The sequence below is a fragment of the Xiphophorus hellerii genome, chromosome 7 (genome assembly GCF_003331165.1).
Source record: "Xiphophorus hellerii strain 12219 chromosome 7, Xiphophorus_hellerii-4.1, whole genome shotgun sequence".
Classification (NCBI taxonomy): Eukaryota; Metazoa; Chordata; class Actinopteri; order Cyprinodontiformes; family Poeciliidae; genus Xiphophorus; species Xiphophorus hellerii.
Genome location: NC_045678.1, coordinates 26,849,803 through 26,875,385, shown reverse-complemented (window position 1 = coordinate 26,875,385; position 25,583 = coordinate 26,849,803). Strand labels below are relative to the sequence as shown.

Genomic DNA, 25,583 nt, shown 5'->3' with positions numbered 1-25,583 from the left:
TGAAACAGTAAATTCTTCTGTTTTATTCAGCAATATTTTTGTCTTACAGTGAAGATGTAGAAATCAAACCAATGAACATTAAACATGACACTTATTGGTGGTTTGTTCCAGTAACAACATCTGTAATGAAAATTAATACAAGATACGGATTAAGATTCACCATCTTAATCCGGTAGAACATTTACATGTTACATTTCTACAACGTTCATTTGTTTATTTTTCATAGCTGCATAACATTTAAAGTTTCTCAATTTGAGGTTGAGGAAAACATTGGAACCTTCTGTAGGAAAGGGTTTGAGCAGAGAAGTAGGATTACATCACAGGAAGTTCATCCAGCAAACAGGAAACTGACTGCAGCCTAACAGCATGAAGTTGATGAACATTTCCTGTTTATCTTCTGTTCTTGTTTTCTTTTATTTGCCGATTAGTTTCAGCCTTAAACCTCCGTAGAATCAGAACAAACTTGTAGTTCGCTATATAATACATTCTGTCAGAACTAAGCATTCAGAAAACACAGAATTGAAAATAACTGGAAGAAAAAAAATTGCTGTTTACAGTCAGAAGATCAGTAATTTTAGATTTAGATTTTCCTCTTTTATTCCATCATCAAATATGCAATTGTGGTCTCTGCTGAAAGGTGTCGATAAATTAAAGCACTTAAAACAAAACTGATAAAAAGCAGAAGCTCTCTATGTCTGGCAGAGAAGTACGTCTTCAATTACTTTGATTGCTCGGGCATTTTGTGAACATTCCAGTAATCCAGGTTTATTCTCATGGTAAAAAACATGGACATAAAACACATTTTTCAGCACTTCAGAGACGTCACATCCTGCAGTGGAATAGTCCGGGTCTCTGGTGTGATGCATCAGAACCAAAATGAATGGTTTACCAGATGATGAGACTGGAAAAAAATAATATAAAGTAGTCGTCATGAAGAGTTGAGTTCATCAAAAGAAAATAAACTTCTCTCTCAGTTTAAATCTGGAAACGTGAATTGGAAAAAAATAAATCCTGGCCTCCAACACTAGTCTGAACCAAGAAGTTGATCATACTCTGTAAAAATTCTCTTGTTACAAGTCAAAATGAAATGAAACAGCAATTTTCACTTCAATTTTAACTTATGTTTGGTAATTTAGGTTAACTGTATTATTTTACACAATCAAAACTCCAACAATCCCTTATCCTGATTGAAATATACCTTATACTCTTTTGACCTACAAGTTTAGTTCTGATATGAAATGAAATATATCTCTCAAAGCATATGGAAGTAATTCAAAAGGAGCATAAAATAGGACAAAAGGTTTTGGTTTTTCCTAAGATTTCATTAAAGACTAAGATAATGAAACTTATTTATATCCTTCTGAATAATAAATATATTTTTAGGCCTTACAGTAATCAGACTCTTATCATTGTTGACCAGATTGTTGCCTGATTTCTGGAAGACACTCATGTTTAGCGTGAGTATTTGCCTATTTTAAACAAAAGGGTTTGTTGAAATCTTTATAAATTAGCATAAAAAAATTCGGTAACACTTTATTTGATGGGTTGTGAATAAGACTGTCATGACACCTTCATAAACATGACATAACACCTGCCATGAACATGAGTAAGTCTTAATGAATATTTATGACTGTTATCATAAAGTGTCATTCGGTAAATCATGACACTTTTAATACAAAGTTGACATTATTCAAAATGTCTGTTAAGACAACTTGACATTAACCAAGAAATCATGATCTGACATAAATTTGTTATAAAAGTATTACTGATTAAACTTTAAAAATTATGTAGCTTTATGTTATTAAAGCTAAACGTAAATAAGACGGTGTCATGACAGTCTTATTCACAACCCGTCAAATAAAGTGTTACCAAAAATTCTTCTAAGCATTTAGATGTCAGTTGTTATTAGTGAACAAAGATGAAGCCCTGATTTATTTATACTAACCAGATTGTTGTGCAAGAAATTCTAGTATTACATGTAGACAAAAGTAACGCAGTGATGAAAAACTGGGAAAGGAGATTTTTTTTTTTTTTTACTATGGGGAGGTAGAAGACACAGCAGGTTCATTTTAATTATCCTTTAAGTGCAACAAATAATGTGAGAAATCAAACTATTCAGCTGGAATCAGATGCTGGTAGTGGTGAAATTAATGTAAAGTTGTAAATGATTTTATTACCTGCTTCCTTTTCCATGGCAGACTTTACTTCTGATTCATAATTGCGGCCAACTGGACAGAAGACAATGATGATGTTGCAGTTCTTCCTGGTTGTTTTTTCCAACTGTACTGATGACTTTAAGTTGTTCTTCAATTGTTTTATTATGGCAGTATCAGCACCAAACGTATCACTGGTAGGAGTATAGTGAACCTTCACCACTGGGGCTGGAGGTTTGAAATGGCTGGAAAAAGACCGCTTTTCACTGTTTGCTGAAAAAGTTGAATAATAGTTGCCATTAATGTCTGTCAAACTTTCACACATTACAAAATGTGTAAAAATGGAAGATGAACTTACTGGTTTGATTTGATTGCTCAGGTTTCGCTAGAGTAGGTAGTTTATCTTATAATTGAAAGTAACAGGAATAAAAACAAACACAGTAAATATTATGATTAAACTCTTGGCACAGTTTATGATTGACACTAAAGTAAATTTCAGACAAGTTCAGTCATTAACAGTAAAAGAAAAAGAGGATAAATAATCTCATTATGAATGTATTCATTAAATGATATTTATTTAATAACGGTTTGAATTTTTTTAAATTAAAGAGGTCATATTCTACTACAAATATATTTTTTGTATTAATACAACATTTTACACGAACCTGGTATCTTAGGCAGCCAATTTTTAAAAGTCGTCCATAGAGAGGGGTCATCAGTGTTACTTCCTGATATTTGAAAGAAAAGAAGAAAGTTTCTTTCAGAGCTGTAGCTGAAACTGAAACTAAACATTATGTGAGATCCAATTATAACAAGCATGTTGTCTCCAGCGCAACACAAACTTATCATGACTCAATAAGTACTGGAATAAATCTACACCACACAGAATAACGATCAGCATCTATAACTACTCCACTCACCAGGCCACAACTGTTACCAGGCTATCACTATGTTCATAATCATGTATGTAAGAAAATAACTTGATACTCATAATTGTGCAAAATATTTTCAGGGTATTTGTGGATCTTGTATTATTGAGGCAGAAGACATGCATTACATGATCCAGAGCCAAAAACCCTGGGACAGCTGCATTGAGGATTGTAGCATCCTCATATGGTGAGTTTTCTTCAGCACCAAACTATCTGGAATCCTCAGGTATGAACAGATACATACAGTTACTTTACAGTCTTCAATGTGTGCAGTATTTTCTTGGTGCCTTTTGGTGTTTTTAACAAGCTTCTCAAGACTTATTAAGCCGTGAGCCATAACTGTGTTGCACTTTGGCGCTTTGTGGATTGTTTAAAAATAATCCTATTCTATTATTTGTTGGAGTGACTGTAACAAACAGTTTCTCTGTGGAATCAATATCTTTTTTTACTTCACAGTTATTTTAGCTTAACATACCTGTTGACGTTTCTGAAGAACTCTCATCCCCGTCATCTTGCTCCATCCCTTTATCGTCACAATTCCCGTTTTGTGATTGTGTCACAGAGATTTTCACACAGTTTGTGAGTTAACTTTATTTGCAACAGTTACTAAAATAAAATTGTGTTGACTTACCCAAGTTGTCCATCATTGCAGATGATGTTTCTGCAGAGAGAGCAGGTAGTTCTAACTTAGCTCTTACATAAACAATGATTTAGCTTTCATGTAGCTAAAATTTTGATTTAAAATTTTATCAAAGGAAAACAACGAACCAACAGTCTCACCTTCCAGCTTGTCCTCCTACACACAGAAGAAACATCCAGAAAACAACATGTAAGAATAAAGATATACACTGAATGCGAATGATTTTCCATTGCCCCCCTTTGCAGAGCAAATATGGCCTGACACCATAAAGGCAACCGGACCCACCATCCTATTTGCCCAAACTGTCAGGACTGGACACATGGAAATAATGAAAACCTGCTACTGTTATAACTGTAAGCTTTTATCAACTCTATAGACTTTTTATAAACCAGTTGTGGTTTTGATTAGAGTTAATTTTTACACCACATTTTAATTTAGTTTTAGTCACTTGCACTATATTAATATACTGAAATTAAATAACCTGAATAACAGCATTTCCAGTACAGTGTGAATGCTTCAGTCAAGAAAAAACTATAAAAATGTATTGTTTTTAAATCCTTTTACTCAAGTCAGTAGAAACATTTAATAAATTAAGTGAATTTTATTATTTACTTCATCTTGAAAAATTGAAGATTATTGAACTGAAAATAGTAAGTTCTAAGCAGGTATTAGACATGCCTGGATAGAAATATGCAATAATAAACATCCTAAATGTTGATGTTTAGGAACTTTACAATAGGACTGTGCCATTATTAGCAAAGAAAAACAAAAAACATTAAGTCTTTGTTTTGACATGTAGACAATCCAGTGTATGAGTTTTTACTGAATGTAGCATAAAAGCATCAGGAGGAATTTGTCCTAAAATCTTCGCAGAGTTTGTGTGGGTTAAATGCTCAGGGAGCTAAATTTGGAAAATAAACTGATTATTTTCTCACTATGTGTGAGGACATTTGGCTTGGAGTTGTTCAATTATTACTAATAACATTAATAATTCTGATCCAGAGATTTCATTTAGTCCCCTCCCATTTTCCATCATCGCTGTAGAACTATAATAAACTTTAATGTTCTCAAACTTTTGACTTTAGAAATAGTTGGGAGTTACCTCTGCTTTTTAAAATTGTGTGTCCAACCACAGCTTTGCTCTCTCAGTCCTGTACATAAACATGCTGTATGTTTTCATGTTCAAAGTATTGCATCCATTCAATACATGTCTTTGAAGCTGCAAAAGGACTGTACTGTAGGTCTTCAGAAGACACTCATGTACCTTCACACCACAATCTCCATCATAAGAACAATATCTTCACATTCAATATTAGTGAGAAGTAACTAACTACAACTAGATCTGACTGAATTTCATCTCCTAATATTTGTGTCAATTATCTTCTTCATGCAAGATCCAGTCAAAACATTACAAATTTTTTGTAAGCTTCATCTTGTTGATAGAGAAGTCTGATGATAACTTATTGTCAACAATTCAACACTGGTTTAGACCTGAAGCCCCTTCGCTGGAGAAAAACAAATTGAAATACGCAGACAGGAGCTGTGCACAGGCTACAGAAGATGAAACTGTAAAAACTTTGAGTTCAGCTCTACATACATAGATCTACAAACCCTGATGTTTAAAATCACCTGCTCTGCACAGAAAAAACTTTTATGAAAAAAGCCTGACTAGTCATCTTAGCTTACCTTAGAAATATTGATGGATAATTCAATGTTGAATCCACCCATCGTATTAGTCCTGCTAGCAACACTGTGCTTTACAGGAAAACTGTGATTACAGTTGGGACATGGCTTGCTATTCTTGATATCTGCAAGCTGAGGAGACAAGAGAGAAACTTTTCACTGTAAAGTTATATTACATGCTATTGTTATACAATAGTCAAACAAGGTGATAGAGTGATGATCTTAAACTGGTTTAGAACCTGCAGAACTTTCTGTAATGATTGTAACCATATTGTAACCTACCTGAAACTCCTGCAGGACCTTTTGGTTTTGTAGGACATTCATGCTTAAACCATTTAGTTGAATCAAAACAACTCCTGACAAAATTCTTCGACAAATATTTAAAACAATCGTTGCCAGTTTTAAAAAATGTTTGATAGGAGTTGTTGCTGTCAGGGGTAACACTACCAGTTAATTGTTCAAGGGCAATGAATTATCTTATCGTTTTGCACTTTAGTAAATTAAACAATTAGTTGAAGACCTTTTTTTACTTATTTTTCTCTACCTAAAGTTAAACTTTCTCTGAAGAGCTGAAATGCTGAAGTGCAAAATAAATAATAATAAATAAATAAATAAATAAATAAATAAATAAATAAATAAATAAATAAAGGAAAAATTCCTTTCCTATAACACCGTATAAAGATCTATGAAGTCAGAGGTTTGACCTCACCTGTTCTGTGAAGGTTAACTTGTCCTCGAACAAGGCAGTGTGGTCATCTCCATTGTCCTGGTGCAGACCAATACTGAATTCACACTGGTCATTTTTCTGCTTACAGAACGTGACAGATGGAGAAATCCCAGCTTTACACTTTGGACATTTCATCAACTTCTCAGCCTAGAAATCAAGACAGACCATTGGTGTTAAAAACTAAAGATGATAAAAAGTTTGTTTATTCATTTTATTCTATAGACATTTTCATTATTTCACCTCACAGACTTCAACATTTTACAAACAGAAACTTTTCAAAAATCGGATTTTCATAATTTTTTGAAAATCACAGAAAACTTGTCTTCAACCCCCTAATAACAAATATGTCACAAGAGACCTTACCCTGGATCCTTTGGTTTCTTTTCCCGACTCATTGTTTTGCTTTGTCTTTTTTTGGGGGGACTCAGATGTATCCATAGGAGTGAGGTGTTCTATAAAAACAGGTGATTGGATATTCAGGTAAACAGAACAGACTTCATATTTATTTAATTGTGACGTTGTAAATTTTAAACGATTATGGTCCATGTTTTCATGGATTTTTCCAAAGGTGCAAAAAACACAGCAAGTTTTTACAACAGATAGTATTTTGTTTGATGATTTTTGGTATCAGCAAGGTTATTAATAATGACTATAATTTGATCATTTGATTTCCCAAACTAATTCACAAATATTTTCTATGTAAAATGCTTACTTAAAGTAATCTGAACCTTGTTTCTTCAGTTTTTTTCCATTGTTTGTCATAGTCCTTATAACCAATAAGATTCAACCAAAGTGCTAACTGATGAAATTATGTGTTTTGATTATTAATAGTTTACTGTTCTGTAATAAATAACTCGCTTCATTTTAGTTGAATTAATTAGCACTTTTACCAAACATGACATCCTACAAACCACGCTATTGTCCTGTCTGTCATCTTCAAATTTTATTAAATAAAACTATTTTAGGAGGTTAGTAAAATGTTAGTGTAATTTAATTATACAAAAATGAGAATCAATCAGATCTATTTGAAGGTCTGAAAAGATTTGGCCTCAGATTTCCAGTGGAAAGAGAAGATTTAACTGTGTGCATATTTTGAAGGGAGGCAAATAGTTTTAGAGTGATTTTGCCATTGATATAATACTTTTTAATTGTTAAGCAAATACTGAGAAGAAAGACATAAAAATCTCTATAATGAAGTGTTTTATATTGGCCAAAAATAATGAAAATCTATTTATTCTACTTTGACATCCACGATGGAATGGACATTTTGTGGACATTTTGTGACAAAATATGTACTTGTAGTGAATAAAAAAAGATATGGCATCTTGTTAAGTGTACCAACTAGAAATAGTGCACCAATAAAACTTTGATCAAAGGCAGAAATGTAAATCCTTTTTTAACTTTGTGGGTCAGAGTCTCATCCAAGGACACTCTGCCATGTTGTGGAGGACTGTGATGGAGTATAATGAGTCGTAGTAAGTTCAGTTTAGGTTTATGTGCTAGTAGTTCTCACTTGTGTTATTACTGATTAAAAAATGATTGTCAGAAACACCTTCTGACTCTTATCTTGTTCTGATAAGGAGAAGACTTATCAGAACGAGCACTGAAAATGTTGCTTGAGTTTTCTCCTTACCAGATCTCTGGCTCTCTCCATCCAAATAACAACAGCTCTGAACCAGGGAAATTGAAGAGTAAAAACAATCTAGAGGAAACACACTGGTCTGATCAAAGGCTCACCAGTGTGACTGTTTCCAGGTTGGTAGATCTGGAGGGCAGTCTCCAGTTTGGGCCCTTCTGGCAGACTTGCTGCTTTGTGATCCTTTTCTCCTGCAGAGTAGTTGACCTCCATGTTGTTGTCCTCAGCCCCCACTGCAGCCATCTCCGCCTGTGGAATTTATTCAAACTTCTGATCGAACATTGCGTTTTCGTCTTAAATCAAAAATCATCCCAGTTGTTCCTTTTACATCAAAATCACACCCAATAGTTAAAATATGCTTAACACTGTATCATATCGCATGGCAACTACTATTGTAATGCAAGATTGATAAGAAAAGGCAAAGCAGGATTATTTGTACAACTTATTTGCACACAGGGTGATTTAAAGTGCTTCACATAAAAAAAACAGATGAAGCACATCAGGAAAATATCACATTCAAATGAAAAACAATTATATAGCAGAACCTTTTACATAAAAAACAAGCACCAGAAACATACAACAGATTTAGCTCTGATTTAAGATAAATGTTCAAAAGATTCAAATTTGTCCTACATTGCGTTTTAATGACATTAAATTGCATTATTGCAACACCATCAACATTCTCTCTCCTAAAGCTGCTGCACCTCACTGTTTTCTCTATATATCAGTTTTAACCTTCTCAATGAAGTCGTCTCCAAAGTCGACCATTTTCCTCAGAGCGCTCAGGATCAGAGTATCAATGTCATCGTTCATGTCGATTTCTTCACTGTAGTTCTTCACAGGAAAGATGCAGTTCACTGGGATTCCCACTGCTGAGCTGAAGTCTTTCATCTGAACAGTAAAAACCAGTCAGTCACAGTCTGAAACATTTTTTTGTGTTTTATTGTTGAACCAGGGATGTGCTGTGAGGTCATGAGCCTCATAGCACATTTAAATCTGAGTCAAATTTTCGAATCCAAAAGCCTGCATCTCAATTTTGACCTGAACTGCACACATTATTTTGAAATCCTAAATGCAGTATTATAGTCAAATTATCTCAATAAGATGAGATAATGACTATAAAGTTGTAATACTACGACTTTATTCATTATTTTTCCTTATTTTCATATGACATTATTCTCATAACATTATTACTATTCTCTTAATACCATGACTTTATTCTTGTACGGCTTTATTCTCATCATTTAATTTACTTAATTTTTTTTCTTAGTGTGGCCTTAATACTCAGCATGCTTAGCAAATGTGTAATTTAAAAAAGCGGATTAGCGATAAAAAGAGACAACAATGCGCATGTGTCGACTGTTTGCTTCATTCAGTGTGACACAGCGCCACCAGCGGTGAGATACAGTATTGCACTGCCTCACCTCGGACTTCTTCAATATACAGTACAGACCAAAAGTTTGGACACACCTTTTAATTCAATGACTTTCCTTTATTTTCATGACTATTGACATTGTAGATTCACACTGAAGGCATCAAAACTATGAATAACACATGTGGAAATATGCACTAAACAAAAAAGTGTAAAACAACTGAAAATAGCCCTTATATTCTAGTTTCTTCAAAGTAGCAACCTTTTGCTGTGATTACTGCTTTGCACACACTCTGCATTTTCTTGATGAGCTTCAAGAGGTCGTCACCTGAAATGGTTTTCACTTCATAGGTGTGCCCTGTCAGGTTAATAAGTGGGATTTCTTGCCTTATAAATAGTCATGAAAATAAAGAAAACCCATTGAATTAGAGGATATGTCCAAACTTTTGGTCTGTACTGTAGGTCATGCATGAATTCACAGATTTTCATCCATAAATGTTGAAAGAACAGAAAACAAATTCATCAGTCAAATGGACTTCCCAATTATTTCCCAATTTGACCATTTTTCTAGTCAAAATGAGACATTGCTTCACCTGTGTGCAGGTCGCAGCGCTGAATAAAATGACTGAAACTCACCTTTTTTCTCAGGTACTTGCTCTTGTAGACATTCTTTAAGTCTTTGTCAGTTTCACAGCAGGCTTCATCTATACGTGTCATCATGGCCATTTGAGGAATTCCTGCAGAAATAAAATACACCCAAGTAAATAATATTTGTATTTTTATCAGTAATTGTCAGTGAATGCAGATAAAGTTTCCATCAGATTGGAAACAGAGACCCCGAACTGGACCTTGTTATGGATTTTCTCTGTTAACATGAAGTCTGAATAAGATCATTATCCATAAACTCACCCAGGTCACTGGCTGTTTCCCTGACGCTCTTCATCTTCTCCAGAACTGATGAATTCATCTGAGAAGTGTTGGCAGACATCACACAGACCAGGACATGAACTCTGTCATCAGCAGAGGGGGTCGGGTTGTAGCCTGGGTCATCCTGAGATATTGGAGCAACTTGGTTGAACTGGAAGAGATTAAAGATACATCATGAAAAGTATTTCAAATAGACACACCTCTGGTCTTTAAATCAAGGCTACATTCATTCATTCATTCATTCATTCATTCATTCATTCATAAAGAGTTTTTATAACTTGTTCATGAAGTTGCTGCACCTTGTGACCTTCCTTCACATGACCTTCCAAAGCCAGTTTGATGTCGTCAGCATGAACTCCCCTGTTGGTTCCATCTTCCAGTCCCATGATGTCGTTGAAGACCAGAGGGTAAAGCGTCTTTGCACTTCCTCGTCTTTTATTGAATTTATGAGTTTCATACTAAAGCAGAAAAAAAATTATTTTGATCCAGAGAAAACTCTTGTTGCTGAAACAGTTATTTTCTGACTGGTCCATTAAAGTTTATATTCTGAAATATAAACAGAAGCGTCTTAATTTTCAAACCTTTTTGGTGAAGCTTTTATCAGACGTGGTCGCGCTGGCCAAAGCAGGAATTGTCATCCGACCTCTGAGGACGCTACTGACAGAGTTGATGAAACTGGACTTCCCAGCTCCGACGGGTCCGTAAAGGAGGACCCGGAGGTACCTGATGTCATCTTGTTCTGGTTTGTATTCCTGCACATATTTAAGGTTCTCCTGTTTTTCTCTAAAAACGTAAAGTAAATCGGTTAGTTCCATCCCAAAATGAACAAAATGCATAAAATAATCCAACAGGATACCAACCCAGTTAGATTCAGAGACCAGCAGAAGAACTCAATAAAAGAAATCATCTCAATTTAAAGACTTTTATTTACAAAAATCCTAAAAAATAATGAACCAGGAAATAAAATCCTGTATTTGCCAGCCTGAGGTATTTAAAAACCACTTATTAAATCATTTCAGACTAATCTTTTGGACTAATCCCACTTCACTCTCCATTTGGTCCTTGTCATGAATTGTGAAAGTTTCTATTATTTGTACAAATCAAAGGTCATTTTTTGTAATCCTATTCAAGTAGAAGAATTGCATAAAGCTCTTTTAATTGGACTGTCAGAGAGATTTAATGTTTATTGTATGTCACTACTGGCAGCCTTATCACATGGCTTCCTGGTTATTTTATTAACCATTTTAAAGGGACAATATCATGTAATATCAACGTTTTTCAGCTTCACACCAGGTTATAATGTAACTTAATCATCAAAAACATACCTGGAGTGTTGTCTTGATTTTTTTCATGCATGTTTGAGAAATCCTTTAGTTTCCCATGGCAACCATTCAGCTGTGTAAAACACCTGGGTGGATTGAGTGCCAGGTGGAAGAAACTCCACCTCAGAGCAGCCCTCCCCAGCAGCACTCCTGCTCAGTTCCTCTAAACTAGCCAGCAACAATTAGCAAACAAGTGTGCGTCTACTGAGCTCATCGTACGAGCTCCTTTTCAGTGCAGTGCTGGTAGAAACGTTGCTGAAGGGTTAATAGAGGAGCGATATTGTGATGACTTACTAAAAGAGCAGGAGTTTTTAAAGAGACAGACGCCCAATTTCAAGGTGTCAAATCAGGAGGTAAAATTTCTCTTAAGTCATATTTAATATAACATTGTTAAAACATTTTTATAACTGAAGGTAATATGCTTACTTGATTATGCAATAAAATGGCATGTATCTGCAAAACACATAGCACTGCACCTTTAAGTTTATTCATTGCATATTAGATTTGTTCCAACCCACTCATGAGCATTTTAATCATGAATGTCTCTCACTTCATAATCCTTTTGCTCTTCATTATCCCTGTACTCCTGCTCTTACCTAAGAGCAAAGCTGAGCTTCGACTCCACCACATTCTTATCTTCTGATATCAGTGGTCAGCTCATCTGTTTTATAGTCCTCCATCTTGTAGCAAAGCTTTTTCAGCTAAAAATAATATCTACATTCATTTAAACTGTGTCCCTCCTATATGTTGATGATTTTCCCTACAGTATTTTTTTCATTTATTTCATTTTCTGCTCAACACTTTATTGTACAGTCCATGCAGTTTCCTTCCTGTTCCAGTGACTCTCAAACCCTTTGGGTGAAGCAGCTGTGATCAGAACAAGCAGAACGTCCCACAAAAAGCCCATGTGAAGCTGTGCTTTTTCTTTTTTCACTGAGCTCTGGAGCTGCATTTTTACATTTCAGCAGAGTGACAAACAACCTAGCAGCAGTAAACAGGCTGTTATTGATCAGATGTGACAGTTTTACTGTAAACTCACCCCCAGTCTAGTTCCCTCCACGGTTCATCCAGAGCTGAACAGAAATATGAATTATTATTCTGCAAAGATACCGGAAACATTTCAGAAACTTAATGTGATCACTTACTTGGAGACTCTGCCTTTTCAGCTTCAGACAGCAAAAACAAAAATAAAACATGAATTAAACTGTTCCTGAAAGACTTTTTTCAAATCAATTTCCCATGTTATCCAAACTAAATTATGATTTTACAATCACCCACTTGGAAACTGAGCTTAATTGGAAAAAAAAACAGAAGAGAAATTATAATAAGCTGTCGTTGAAGGATATTCTTTGATCAAGTTAGTCTTTCCAAATGTATTAAAACTGACATAAATAACACTTTAAAATCTTGAAGGCAGTGAATGTGGAGCATTAAATAGCATTGAATTTGACACTTTAACTTACCAGCACGTTTTGCCTTAATCCTTTCCTCTTCTAAGAAAAGAGAAAAGAAAGTAAAATAAAAACTTATGATGGTCACTGCAGAGTAAATAGGTGATTCATAAAGTATCCTGCAGATTTTTTTGTACGATTTGCTGAATCTGAATCAATTCATACAAATATCTAGAAAAGTCATCTGAAGTAAAATATACTGACCAAGTAGACGCATAAAAAATTACTGTGTTGAGCCATTCTGCTGTCGCTGCTGCTCTGCTGCAAAATGAACCAACAGCAACCTTCTCCTCCCTTAAATTATGTAAGTTGCTCTGATGAACCACCTGACTTCTGATAAATCCCTTTTACTTTCACTTTCTGTTTTGTCTGTTCTGCAGTGATAAGAGTTTTTACTTGTTTAAACTACTAGAATAGCTTTCCATTTTATTGATCAATCCTAACCATTTTCACTTATAGCTGACCAGATTGTTTTGTTTCCAGACGTCCCTCTCCACAGACAACCTCAGTCTTGTCCAAAGACTGAGGGCAAGACTTTAAATAACATTAACTGATGGGTCTTATAAGGGTTTATGACAATCTTTAATAATTTTTATCATACAGCCTCATAAAGCAGAACTTCTATAGGAACAGAAGTTTACAGAAGAAGAAGCTCTGGTCAGTCATTCCCTCCAGCAACACACACATTATATCAGTACTGCATTGTTTAAATAGCAATAGTTTGTATGTGTTGCTTCCAACTAATGAGTAAACCAGGGATTACGGAGAAGATTACAAATTGTTATTAAGTTTATTCATACATCTGGTTGAACATTTTATCATCTTCCTCTTGCATCAAAATTTCACCATCTCCAGTCAGTCAAATATTCCATAAATGATTAACATTGTATCATATTTCACAGCAACTGTGAAATATGATACAAGACTACGGTTGTCTGTGGAGAAGACAACCTCAGTCTTCACTGAGATATTGATTGATGAGATATTGATTGATAAGATATTGATATCTTACACAGGTCCATTTAAAGTGCTTTGCGTGAAAAGCAGATCAATCAATCAATCAATCAAATTTTATTTGTATAGCACATTTCAGCAGCAAGGCATTTCAAAGTGCTTTACATCATTACAAACACAAAACACAATGCAAGATAGAATCAACAATAAAAACACAACATTAAGTCAAGTTCCATCAATAAAATTGTAATTGATTGCATTTCAAATACAATCCTAAACAGGTGGGTTTTTAGTCGAGATTTAAAGGAAGTCAGTGTTTCACATCAATTTCCCATGTTATCCAAACTACATTATGATTTTACAATCACCCACTTGGAAACTGAGCTTAATTGAAAAAACAGAAGAGAAATTATAATAAGCTGTATTTGAAGGATATTCTTTGATCAAGTTAGTCTTTCCAAATGTATTAAAACTGACATAAATAACATTTTAAAATCTTGAAGGCAGTGAATGTGGAGCATTAAATAGCATTGAATTTGACACTTTAACTTACCAGCACGTTTTGCCTTAATCCTTTCCTCTTCTAAAAAAAGAGAAAAGAAAGTAAAATAAAAACTTATGATGGTCACTGCAGAGTAAATAGGTGATTCATAAAGAATCCTGCAGATTTTTTTGTACGATTTGCTGAATCTGAATCAATTCATACAAATGTCTAGAAAGGTCATCTGAAGTAAAATATACTGACCACGTAGACGTATAATAGAATGACGGTGTTGAGCCATTCTGCTGTCGCTGCTGCTCTGCTGCAAAATGAATCAACAGCAACCTTCTCCTCCCTTAAATTATGTCGGTTGCTCTGATGAACCACATGACTTCTGATAAATCCCTTTTACTTTCACTTTCTGTTTTGTCTGTTCTGCAGTGATAAGAGTTTTTACTTGTTTAAACTACTAGAATAGCTTTCCATTTTATTGATCAAACCTAACCATTTTCACTTATAGCTGACCAGATTGCTTTGTTTCCAGACGTCCCTCTCCACAGACAACCTCAGTCTTGTCCAAAGACTGAGGGCAAGACTTTAAATAAAATTAACTGATGGGTTTTATAGGGGTTTATGATAATCTTTAATAATTTTTATCATACAGGCTGATAAAACAGAACTTCTATAGAAACAGAAGCTTACAGAAGAAGAAGCTCTGGTCAGTCATTCCCTCCAGCAGCACACACATTATATCAGTACTGCATTGTTTAAATAGCAATAGTTTGTATGTGTTGCTTCCAACTAATGAGTAAACCAGGGATTACTGAGAAGATTACAAATTGTTATTAATTAAGTTTATTCATACATCTGGTTGAACATTTTATCATCTTCCTCTTGCATCAAAATTTCACCATCTCCAGTCAGTCAAATATTCCAGAAATGATTAACATTGTATCATATTTCACAGCAACTGTGAAATATGATACAAGACTACGGTTGTCTGTGGAGAAGACAACCTCAGTCTTCACTGAGATATTGATTGATAAGATATTGATATCTTACACAGGTCCATTCAAAGTGCTTTGCGTGAAAAGCAGATCAATTAATCAATCAATCAAATTCTATTTGTATAGCACATTTCAGCAGCAAGGCATTTCAAAGTGCTTTCCATCATTACAAACACAGAAACACAATGCAAGATAGAATCAACAATCAAAACAAAGCATTAAGTCAAGTTCCATCAATGAATTTGTAATTGATTACATTTCAAATACAATTCTAAACAGGTGGGTTTTTAGTTGAAATTTAAAGGAAGTCAGTGTTTCAGCTGTTTTACAGTTTACTGGAAGTTTGTTCCATATTTGTGGTGCATAGATACTGAAAGCTGCTTCTCCTCGTTTGGTTCTGGTTCTGGGGATGGAGAGCAGACCAGAACCGGAAGACCTGAGAGGTCTGGAAGGTTGATACAACAGCAGATCTTTAGTGTATTGTGGTGCTAAGCCGTTCAGTGATTTGTAAACTAACAACATTATTTTAAAGTCTATTCTTTGAGCTACAGGGAGCCAGTGGAGGGACTTTAAAACTGGTGTTATGTGCTCTATCTTCCTGGTTTTAGTGAGAACGTGAGCAGCAGCATTCTGGATCAGCTGCAGCTGTTTGATTGATTTGTTGGACAGACCTGTGAAGACGCTGTTGCAATAATCAATACGACTGAAGATGAACGCATGGATGAGTTTCTCTAGATCTTGCTGAGACATTAGTCCTTTAATCCTGGAAATGTTCTTCAGGTGGTAGAAGGCCGACTTTGTAACTGTCTTTATGTGGCTCTGGAGGTTCATCAGATGTGAAAAATCTGATTACCGTTTTGGCATGGGTCTCTTTCAGTCAGGAATAAGAAATGCTTGCATGACATTGTTAAAGAATACAGTAAAATTGCCAGAATTTTTGTGACAATTTTACTGACATCTACATTAAAAAAAATCTAAGATTATCCAATCCTGGTCACCCACAATGGCAGTAAACTGGTCATTTTGCGAGTTATATTTTAAAGCAAAATCTTTTATTCAAAATACTCCCCTCCATCTCTCTCTCCTCCATCCCTTCATCCATTCATCAACAAATCTTTAAACATATATCTTTGTGCCGTGGTCCTTGCTAGTGAAACAATACATTTGGAGGAGCTGCTCCCAGTATTACTCTATACTGTTTTCTTAACCTGTTATAGAGATCAGTGACCTTTTCAGGTCAAGGTTTTATAGAATAGATAGAAAAATTTAACTAACCAAACAGCCCCGCAACATGATGCTTCCACCACCATACTTCATAGCTCCTAAAATGAAGATCTTTGTCTCTGTTTGAATTTGTAATCTGCAATCTGACCTTTTATTGTTTAATTTGAGGTAATGGTTTCCTCCTCACTGAGTGACGTTTCAGCCCATGTCACTACTGAAGATGTTTCACTGTGGATAAAAACTCAGTCTTATCAGCATCTGGCATTTGTTCTAGGGTGAATCTGCGCATTTTTGACCGAAAGACATTCATCTGTGGGACACAGAACCGTCTCCTTCCTGATCATTATGATGGTTAGATATTTTCATCAGGTTTATACTCATATATGATTGTTTGAACAGATGAACGCAGCACCTACAAGCTTCTGGAAATCGCTCTCATGGATGAACCAGGCTGGGGCAGCTCCACATTTTTCCTGATATCTTGTTTGATTTCTTTTGACTTTATAAAATCAAACAAGAAACCAGCTTTTACCAGATGTGAACTTAAAATACATCCACATGTCAGTTAACCTATCAGACGTTTCCAAAGTCATGACATCATCATCTTGGGTTTCCCTAACTGTTTAAAGAGACAGTAATCATTCTGTAAGTTTCAGATGTTTAAGATATCAATAAATAAATCTATATCCTGTCCCATTAATGTGGCATTTATCAAATAGAAATCATTTTGGTCATTCTGAGTGACGTAAAGCAAGAGATGTTTGATCTGCCTTAATATTAGGCACAAATTAAAAAAGTCTACGTATCTTTTTATTCAGTGTTTGTAAAAAAAAGATAGGAAATTTGAAACAACAGCGCCACCTGTGACCCTAGTGTTCCTGTTATTTTACAGCAGAGGAATACAATCAATGAAATGTGCCAAATTGTAAACCATGCTTCTTCACATAACCAAATTAAAGCAAAAAATATGCTATTTGTTTCATCTCTACTTCGGGTAGGAACCGAGAGTTATTAAACTGACAAGTTTAGGAGGGAATAATAATGAAGTTTATTCAAACTTCTGACAGAACACTGAATCTCCCTCTTACATCAAAATGACACAATCTCCAATCAACACAAATGGCCAGACATGCTTAGCGTTGTATCTTCTTGCATAGCAGCTACTGACGCAATCTGAAATTGATAATAAATAAAAGGCAAAGCAAGATATTTTTACAGCCTCTTTGCATACACGGTTATTTAAGGTGCTTTACATGAGAAGCAGCGATGAAATACATCTGATAAAACAAAAAGATCAAGTAAATGTAACAGAAGTGTTTGAAAATGATTTTGTATTTTAAGAAAATTAAAAAATCTTAACAACAGTAAGCAATTTTGAGTTTGATTTAAAACAAATTCTGTCTATTCCTTTGATTAAAAGCCTTCCTATTATTACCTTGCATTGAGATTTTAAATCACATTGCAACACCCATCGCTTGTGCCTGTCCTGATTTTATATAAAGTTGGAGGATCAGCTCCCAGTAGTAATTTCTGTTGTTATAATGACCTAACCAAGTTCACTTAAAAATAAAACATTAAGTTTTTATCCATTGATAGAATAACTTAAAAGACAGAAAAGTTGTTCTGTTAAACGTCTCAAGTCCAAAACTGGATTCCAAATTTAAAAAGACTTAACCTACATAACATAATGAAGCTTTCATTGTGTGCTGTACATATACAGTTTATGGAACTGAGCCTGCTACACCTCACTGTTTTCTCTACATATCAGTTTTAGTCTTCTCAATGAAGTCGTCTCCAAAGTCGACCATTTTCATCAGAGCGCTCAGGATCAGAGTATCAATGTCATCGTTCATGTCGATTTCTTCACTGTAGTTCTTCACAGGAAAGATGCAGTTCATGGGGATTCCCACTGCTGAGCTGAAGTCTTTCATCTGAACAGTAAAAACCAGTCAGTCACAGTCTGAAACATTTTTTTGTGTTTTATTGTTGAACCAGGGATGTGCTGTGAGGTCATGAGCCTCATAGCACATTTAAATCTGAGTCAAATTTTTGAATCTAAAAGCCTGCATCTCAATTTTGACCTGAACTGCACACATTATTTTAAAATATTAAACTCAATAGCATATTGTTAAACAATAATACAGCAAGAAAAAATAAGAAATATAGGAGAAAAAATTTCAGTTTTTCATTAAATGTTGTCTACTGTTGATCTCTCTTTCCTTATTAAAACTGAAACTCACCTGGTCTCACCTTTATTTGTATATAAATGCCATATTTCTATCTTTTTACACAAATGTCTTTGTTAGTCTGTAAAACTTCCCAAGCTTGTCTCTCATTTTTATTTATTTTTTTCACTGAATTTAAGGCCAATCAGAAAGATTTAGCATATCGCTCACATTTATTAAAAAGGCTAAACAGGCTATGGAATATCTACAATGGGGTGTTAGTGTCATATTAAGAAATAATAAATAATAAAATTATTACAATAAAGACAAAATTACGAGAATAAAGTTGAGATAATATGACTATAAAGTTGTAATACTATGACTTTATTCATTATTTTGCCTTATTTTCATACGACATTATTCTCATAACATTATTACTATTCTCTTAATAACATGACTTTATTCTTGTACGGCTTTATTCTCGTCATTTAATTTACTTAATTTTTTTCTTAGTGTGGCCTTAATACTCAGCATGCTTAGCAAATGTGTAATTTAAAAAAGCGGATTAGCGATAAAAAGAGACAACAATGCGCATGTGTCGACTGTTTGCTTCATTCAGTGTGACACAGCGCCACCAGCGGTGAGATACAGTATTGCACTGCCTCACCTCGGACTTCTTCAATATACAGTACAGACCAAAAGTTTGGACACACCTTTTAATTCAATGACTTTCCTTTATTTTCATGACTATTGACATTGTAGATTCACACTGAAGGCATCAAAACTATGAATAACACATGTGGAAATATGCACTAAACAAAAAAGTGTAAAACAACTGAAAATAGCCCTTATATTCTAGTTTCTTCAAAGTAGCAACCTTTTGCTGTGATTACTGCTTTGCACACACTCTGCATTTTCTTGATGAGCTTCAAGAGGTAGTCACCTGAAATGGTTTTCACTTCATAGGTGTGCCCTGTCAGGTTAATAAGTGGGATTTCTTGCCTTATAAATAGTCATGAAAATAAAGAAAACCCATTGAATTAGAAAGGTGTGTCCAAACTTTTGGTCTGTACTGTAGGTGATGCATGAATTCACAGATTTTCGTCCATAAATGTTGAAAGAACAGAAAACAAATTCATCAGTCAAGTGGACTTCCCAATTACTTCCCAATTTGACCATTTTTCTAGTCAAAATGAGACATTGCTTCACCTGTGTGCAGGTCACAGCGCTGAATAAAATGACTGAAACTCACCTTTTTTCTCAGGTACTTGCTCTTGTAGACAATCCTCAAGTCTTTGTCAGTTTCACAGCAGGCTTCATCTATACGTGTCATCATGGCCATTTGAGGAATTCCTGCAGAAATAAAATACACCCAAGTAAATAATATTTGTATTTTTATCAGTAATTGTCAATGAATGCAGATAAAGTTTCCATCAGATTGGAACCAGAGACCCCGAACTGGACCTTGTTATGGATTTTCTCTGTTAACATGAAGTCTGAATAAGATCATTATCCATAAACTCACCCAGGTCTCTGGCTGTTTCCCTGACGCTCTTCATCTTCTCCAGAACTGATGAATTCATCTGAGAAGTGTTGGCAGACATCACACAGACCAGGACATGAACTCTGTCATCAGCAGAGGGGGTCGGGTTGTAGCCTGGGTCATCCTGAGATATTGGAGCAACTTGGTTGAACTGGAAGAGAGTAAAAGATACATCATGAAAAGTATTTCAAATAGACACACCTCTGGTCTTTAAATCAGGGCTACATTCATTCATTCATACAGAGTTTTTATAACTTGTTCATGAAGTTGCTGCACCTCATAACCTTCCTTCAGATGACCTTCCAAAGCCAGTTTGATGTCGTCAGCATGAACTCCCCTGTTGGTTCCATCTTCCAGTCCCATGAAGTCGTTGAAGACCAGAGGGAAAAATGTCTTTGCACTTCCTCGTCCTTTATTGAATTTATGAGTTTCATACTAAAGCACAAAAAAAATTATTTTGATCCAGAGAAAACTCTTGTTGCTGAAACAGTTATTTTCTGACTGGTCCATTAAAGTTTATATTCTGAAATATAAACAGAAGCGTCTTAATTTTCAAACCTTTTTGGTGAAGCTTTTATCAGACGTGGTCGCGCTGGCCAAAGCAGGAATTGTCATCCGACCTCTGAGGACGTTACTGACAGAGTTGATGAAACTGGACTTCCCAGCTCCGACGGGTCCGTAAAGGAGGACCCGGAGGAACCTGATGTCATCTTGTTCTGGTTTGTATTCCTGCACATATTTAAGGTTCTCCTGTTTTTCTCTGAGAAAGTAAAGTAAATCGGTTAGTTCCATCCCAAAATGAACAAAATGCATAAAATAATCCAACAGGATGCCAACCCAGTTAGATTCAGAGACCAGCAGAAGAACTCAATAAAAGAAACCATCTCAATTTAAAGACTTTTATTCATAAAAACTTTGAAAAATAATTAACCAGGAAATAAAATCCTGTATTTGCCAGCCTGAGGTATTTAAAAACCACTTATTAAATCATTTCAGACTAATCTTTTGGACTAATCCCACTTCACTCTCCATTTGGTCCTTGTCATGAATCGTGAAAGTTTGTATTAATTGTACAAATCAAAGGTCATTTTTTGTAATCCTATTCAAGTAGAAGAATTGCATAAAGCTCTTTTAATTGGACTGTCAGAGAGATTTAATGTTTATTGTATGTCACTACTGGCAGCCTTATCACATGGCTTCCTGGTTATTTTATTAACCATTTTAAAGTGACAATATCATGTAATATCAACGTTTGTCGGCTTCACACCAGGTTATAATGTAACTTAATCATCAAAAACATACCTGGAGTGTTGCCTTGATTTTTTTCATGCATGTTTGAGAAATCCTTTAGTTTCCCATGGCAACCATTCAGCTATGCAAAACACCTGGGTGGATTGAGTGCCAGGTGGAAGAAACTCCACCTCAGAGCAGCCCTCCCCAGCAGCACTCCTGCTCAGTTCCTCTAAACTAGCCAGCAACAATTAGCAAACAAGTGTGCGTCTACTGAGCTCATCATGGGAGTTACTTCTCAGTGCAGTGCTGGTAGAAACGTTGCTGAAGGGTTAATAGAGGAGCGATATTGTGATGACTTACTGAAAGAGCAGGAGTTTTTAAAGAGACAGATGCCCAATTTCAAGGTGTCAAATCAGGAGGTAAAATTTCTCTTAAGTCATATTTGTTATAACATTGTTAAAACACTTTTATAACAACCGAAGGAAATATACTTACTTGATTATGCTATAAAATGGCATGTGAATGGAAAACACATAGAACTGCACCTTTAAATTTATTCATTGCATATTAGATTTGTTCCAACCCACTCATGAGCATTTTAATCATGAATGTCTCTCACTTCATAATCCTTTTGCTCATTATCCCTGTACTCCTGCTCTTACCTAAAAGCAAAGCTGAGCTTTCACTCCACCACATTCTTAGCTTCTGATATCAGTGGTCAGCTCATCTGTTTTATAGTCCTCCATCTTGTAGCAAAGCTTTTTCAGCTAAAAATAATAACTACATTTATTTAAACTGTGTCCCTCCTGTATGTTGATGATTTTCCCTACAGTATTTTTTTCATTTATTTCATTTTCTGCTCAACACTTTATTGTACAGTCCATGCAGTTTCCTTCCTGTTCCAGTGACTCTCAAACCCTTTGGGTCAAGCAGCTGTGATCAGAACAAGCAGAACGTCCCACAAAAAGCCCATGTCAAGCTGTGCTTTTTCTTTTTCCACTGAGCTCTGGAGCTGCATTTTTACATTTCAGCAGAGTGACAAACAACCTAGCAGCAGTAAACAGGCTGTTATTGATCAGATGTGACAGTTTTACTGTAAACTCACCCCCAGTCTAGTTCCCTCCACGGTTCACCCAGAGCTGAACAGAAACATGAATTATTATTCTGCAAAGATATCGGAAACATTTCAGAAACGTAATGTGATCACTCACTTGGAGACTCTGCCTTTGGAGCTTCAGAAAGCAACAACAAAAATAAAACATGAATTAAACTGTTCCTGAAAGACTTTTTTCAAGTCAATATTAATGTAATCACTCACGTGGAGACGGAGACACGGAGACACAAACTTTAGAGAAAAAACAGAAGATACATTATAACTAAACTGTAGTTGAAGGATATTCTTTGATCAAATCAGTCTTTCAAAATGCATTACAACTGACATAAATAACATTTTAACATCTTGACTTTTACTTTAAATCAGTTTCAGCATCAGGAGCAGAAGGCAGTGAATGTGGAGCATTAGATAGCATTGGATTTGACACTTTAACTTACCTGTACGTTCTGGGGACCCAAACCCTAAAAGAGAAAAGAAATTAAAGTAAAAACTTATGATGGTCACTGCAGAGTAAATAGGTGGTTAATAAAGAATCCTGCAGATTGGTTTTGTACGATTTGCTGAATCTGAATCAATTCATACAAATATCTAGAAAAGTCATCTGAAGTAAAATATACTGACCAAATAGACGTTTAAAAAAAGCCATTCTGCTGTCGTTGCTGCTCTGCTGCAAAATGAACCAACAGCAACCTTCTCCTCCCTTAAATTACATCTGCTGCTCTGATGAACCACATGACTTCTGACAAATCCCTTTTACTTTCACTTTCTGTTTCGTCTGTTCTGCAGTGATAAGAGTTTTTACTTGTTTAAACTACTAGAATAGCTTTCCATTTTATTGATCAAACCTAACCATTTTCACTTATAGCTGACCAGAATGTTTTGTTTCCCAGATGTTTTTCTCCACAGACAACCTCAGCCCAAATACAAGACAAAAAAGTCTAATTAACTGATGAGTTTTATCAGCTTTTTTTATTTTTTATCATAAAGCACTTTCTCCTGACTTGAAGGAAGTTTGAATCATTCCTCACTGGCCAGTCATTCCCTTCAGCAGCACACACAATATGAATTATTTCACCAGGAACTCTAAGTTATTGCAAAGTGACACAGAAACAATCAATTCATTTATCTGGGGTGTGGATAACTGTATTTTTAGCTCATACTGATCCGTATGTAAATAGAAGCTCTGCAGACTGAAAGTGAAAGTATTTGCTGTTGCTTCAGATAAGCTGCAGGGTTTATTATAAGTCACATGTTCAGTGCAGGATGGTGCAGGATGGGGACGGAAACACCCTGCACCAAAATCAGAGCTGTTTATTATGTAAACTGTTTAGAGCTGTGCAGAATTAAATGCAAACTATTTTGTTATGTGCCTTTACTAAGGGTTGCACAACTTCATATTGTTTTTTAACGTCAAGGTCAACATGATAAAAGTAAAGTCAATGACGACTAATAGTGATATCATAGAAACATAAAAAAGACTTCACAGCAGCTTACAAGCTTTATTAGCTATTTTCATAGCAAATATTGACAAATGATCACTTAGGCAGAAGTCTATTATGTAGCATGAAAAGAAGAAAAAGAAAGAGTGGTGATCTTTTGTCACTGTGGACCAAAATATTACACAAAGTCGAGTCTGACTTTTATTTTTTCTAACACCAGGTTGACTAATATTATTGGTATCTTGTGTGAGCCAGGTGTTACCTGTTTCTGTTAGGAGGGCATCAAGGAGCCTTTGTGTGACATGGAAGTGTTTTGGGGGTGAAAGTTAAGGGGTTAGGAGTTAAGTTGATTTTTAAGTGAGGTATATAATCTGAATAACAAGGAACATCAACAGGTATTCTGAAAGGAACTTCCTTAGAGGCAGAAAAGTATACGATCTGATCGGTTATTACCCTATTTAACAGCTTTAATATTCATTTGGAACAGTGTTTTTTTTGTTTGATAAAAATAAATGTAATTGGAAAACCAGTCTACATTAGCTTAATGAAACTGTTATAATTCTTATTCACTCTGACTAATCAGGTTTCACTTTAGGATGGAAATCTTTTATTTCTAAATTAGAGGCTGCTCTATATTGTTTATCACTCCAAGTCAAGTTGAAAATATCTTGTAATTCTTCTTATTGCTGGTAAAGGTTCAGTTTGTTTATCTGAATAAAGACAGAGATGGCTTCTCTCAGTTAAAGCACATTCACTAAACTGTGCTACAAACTAAAAACCTGATCGATCAGGGGCTCACTGAATGTTTCTTACAATTTGCTACAGTCTCAAAATCTCACAATTAACTTCACAGAAAACACAATGTAGATATTTGTTTCTTCTATAACTTAATTCTCTCAAACAACTAATTATTTTGAAGAGTCTAGGCTTATTTCTTTGAACTTCATTTCAATGCGTAAAACAAGAGAGAAGGTTAGACAATAGTTCAGAATTCATTAAACATTGTTGCCTCAGACTGAACATTCATTTGAGCCGCATAATTCTGGTGAAAGTTGCATCGAAGGCAAACGAGGACCAATCGGTGCAGTCAGCAGGAGGTGAGGCTGGAGCAGCAGAGGACAGAGTTGTCTTTAGTTTAGCAACAATGTCCAGTGAAGTTTCATCACATTGATGTTAGTTATTGCACGTTAATGTGACATAAAAAGCTGTGAGTAGTGTGTCGTGGAAAAAATACTATTTCCAAGCACTGTTCAGGTGAAATCACTCAATCAGGTTTATTCATATATTGTGCACAATACAGAGAGCTTGTAGGACAATCAGTAATGAAGCAGGTCTGGATGAAAAGCTCTCCCAGGCAGAGACAACACATGAGTTTTATACCAAAGATAAAGAATTAACAACAAAGGGTGAGACAGTCTGGTTCTGATGCAGCTGTAGAAAACAACTTCCAACCTTCTACATGTAACCCAAATAGTTCTTTTGGTGAGAGTTCACAAGCATTCATATAACATGACTAGCAGATGTGACCTTATTGTAATTTTTCCATCACAAGTGAAATCACAGGCGGCAACAAAACAGTCTGT

General features: G+C 35.2%; 1 protein-coding gene across 5 annotated transcripts; it reads right to left on the bottom strand.

Moving 5' to 3' along the window:
* Window positions 1-23,283, bottom strand: LOC116723091 (uncharacterized). 5 transcript variants are annotated; one of them, XM_032567668.1, is made up of 22 exons: window positions 23,183-23,237; window positions 22,999-23,022; window positions 14,348-14,377; window positions 12,853-12,882; window positions 12,535-12,555; window positions 12,429-12,462; window positions 10,649-10,850; window positions 10,367-10,525; window positions 10,050-10,218; window positions 9,777-9,877; window positions 8,504-8,659; window positions 7,870-8,017; window positions 6,496-6,584; window positions 6,115-6,279; window positions 5,409-5,537; window positions 3,863-3,878; window positions 3,714-3,743; window positions 3,558-3,605; window positions 2,819-2,881; window positions 2,512-2,556; window positions 2,178-2,426; window positions 1-901 (listed from the first exon to the last, which is right to left on the bottom strand). In XM_032567668.1, the coding sequence occupies exons 1-22, from the start codon at window positions 23,205-23,207 to the stop codon at window positions 690-692; spliced, it is 2,145 nt and encodes a 714-aa protein (XP_032423559.1). In that variant the 5' UTR covers window positions 23,208-23,237; the 3' UTR covers window positions 1-689. The 5 variants fall into 5 exon arrangements, with proteins under 5 accessions (XP_032423559.1, XP_032423561.1, XP_032423558.1 ...); XM_032567670.1 differs by lacking the exons at window positions 9,777-9,877; window positions 10,050-10,218; window positions 10,367-10,525; ... (3 more) ...; window positions 12,853-12,882; window positions 14,348-14,377 and adding exons at window positions 19,924-20,024; window positions 20,197-20,365; window positions 20,491-20,649; ... (2 more) ...; window positions 22,659-22,679; window positions 22,766-22,792 and having other exon boundaries at window positions 3,851-3,878; window positions 23,183-23,283; XM_032567667.1 differs by lacking the exons at window positions 22,999-23,022; window positions 23,183-23,237 and adding an exon at window positions 14,540-14,743 and having other exon boundaries at window positions 3,851-3,878.
* Between the last annotated feature and the right edge of the window lie 2,300 nt (window positions 23,284-25,583).

Coding starts and splice junctions, on each gene's coding strand:
- LOC116723091 (XM_032567668.1), bottom strand. CDS start 23,207: ATGGCTTTTTTTAAACGTCTATTTG. Junction 14,378..22,998: donor TGGGTCCCCAGAACGTACAG/GTAAGTTAAAGT, acceptor CTCTTTTTTTAG/AAGAGGAAAGGATTAAGGCA. Junction 10,219..10,366: donor ATGTGAAGGAAGGTCACAAG/GTGCAGCAACTT, acceptor AATCTCTTCCAG/TTCAACCAAGTTGCTCCAAT.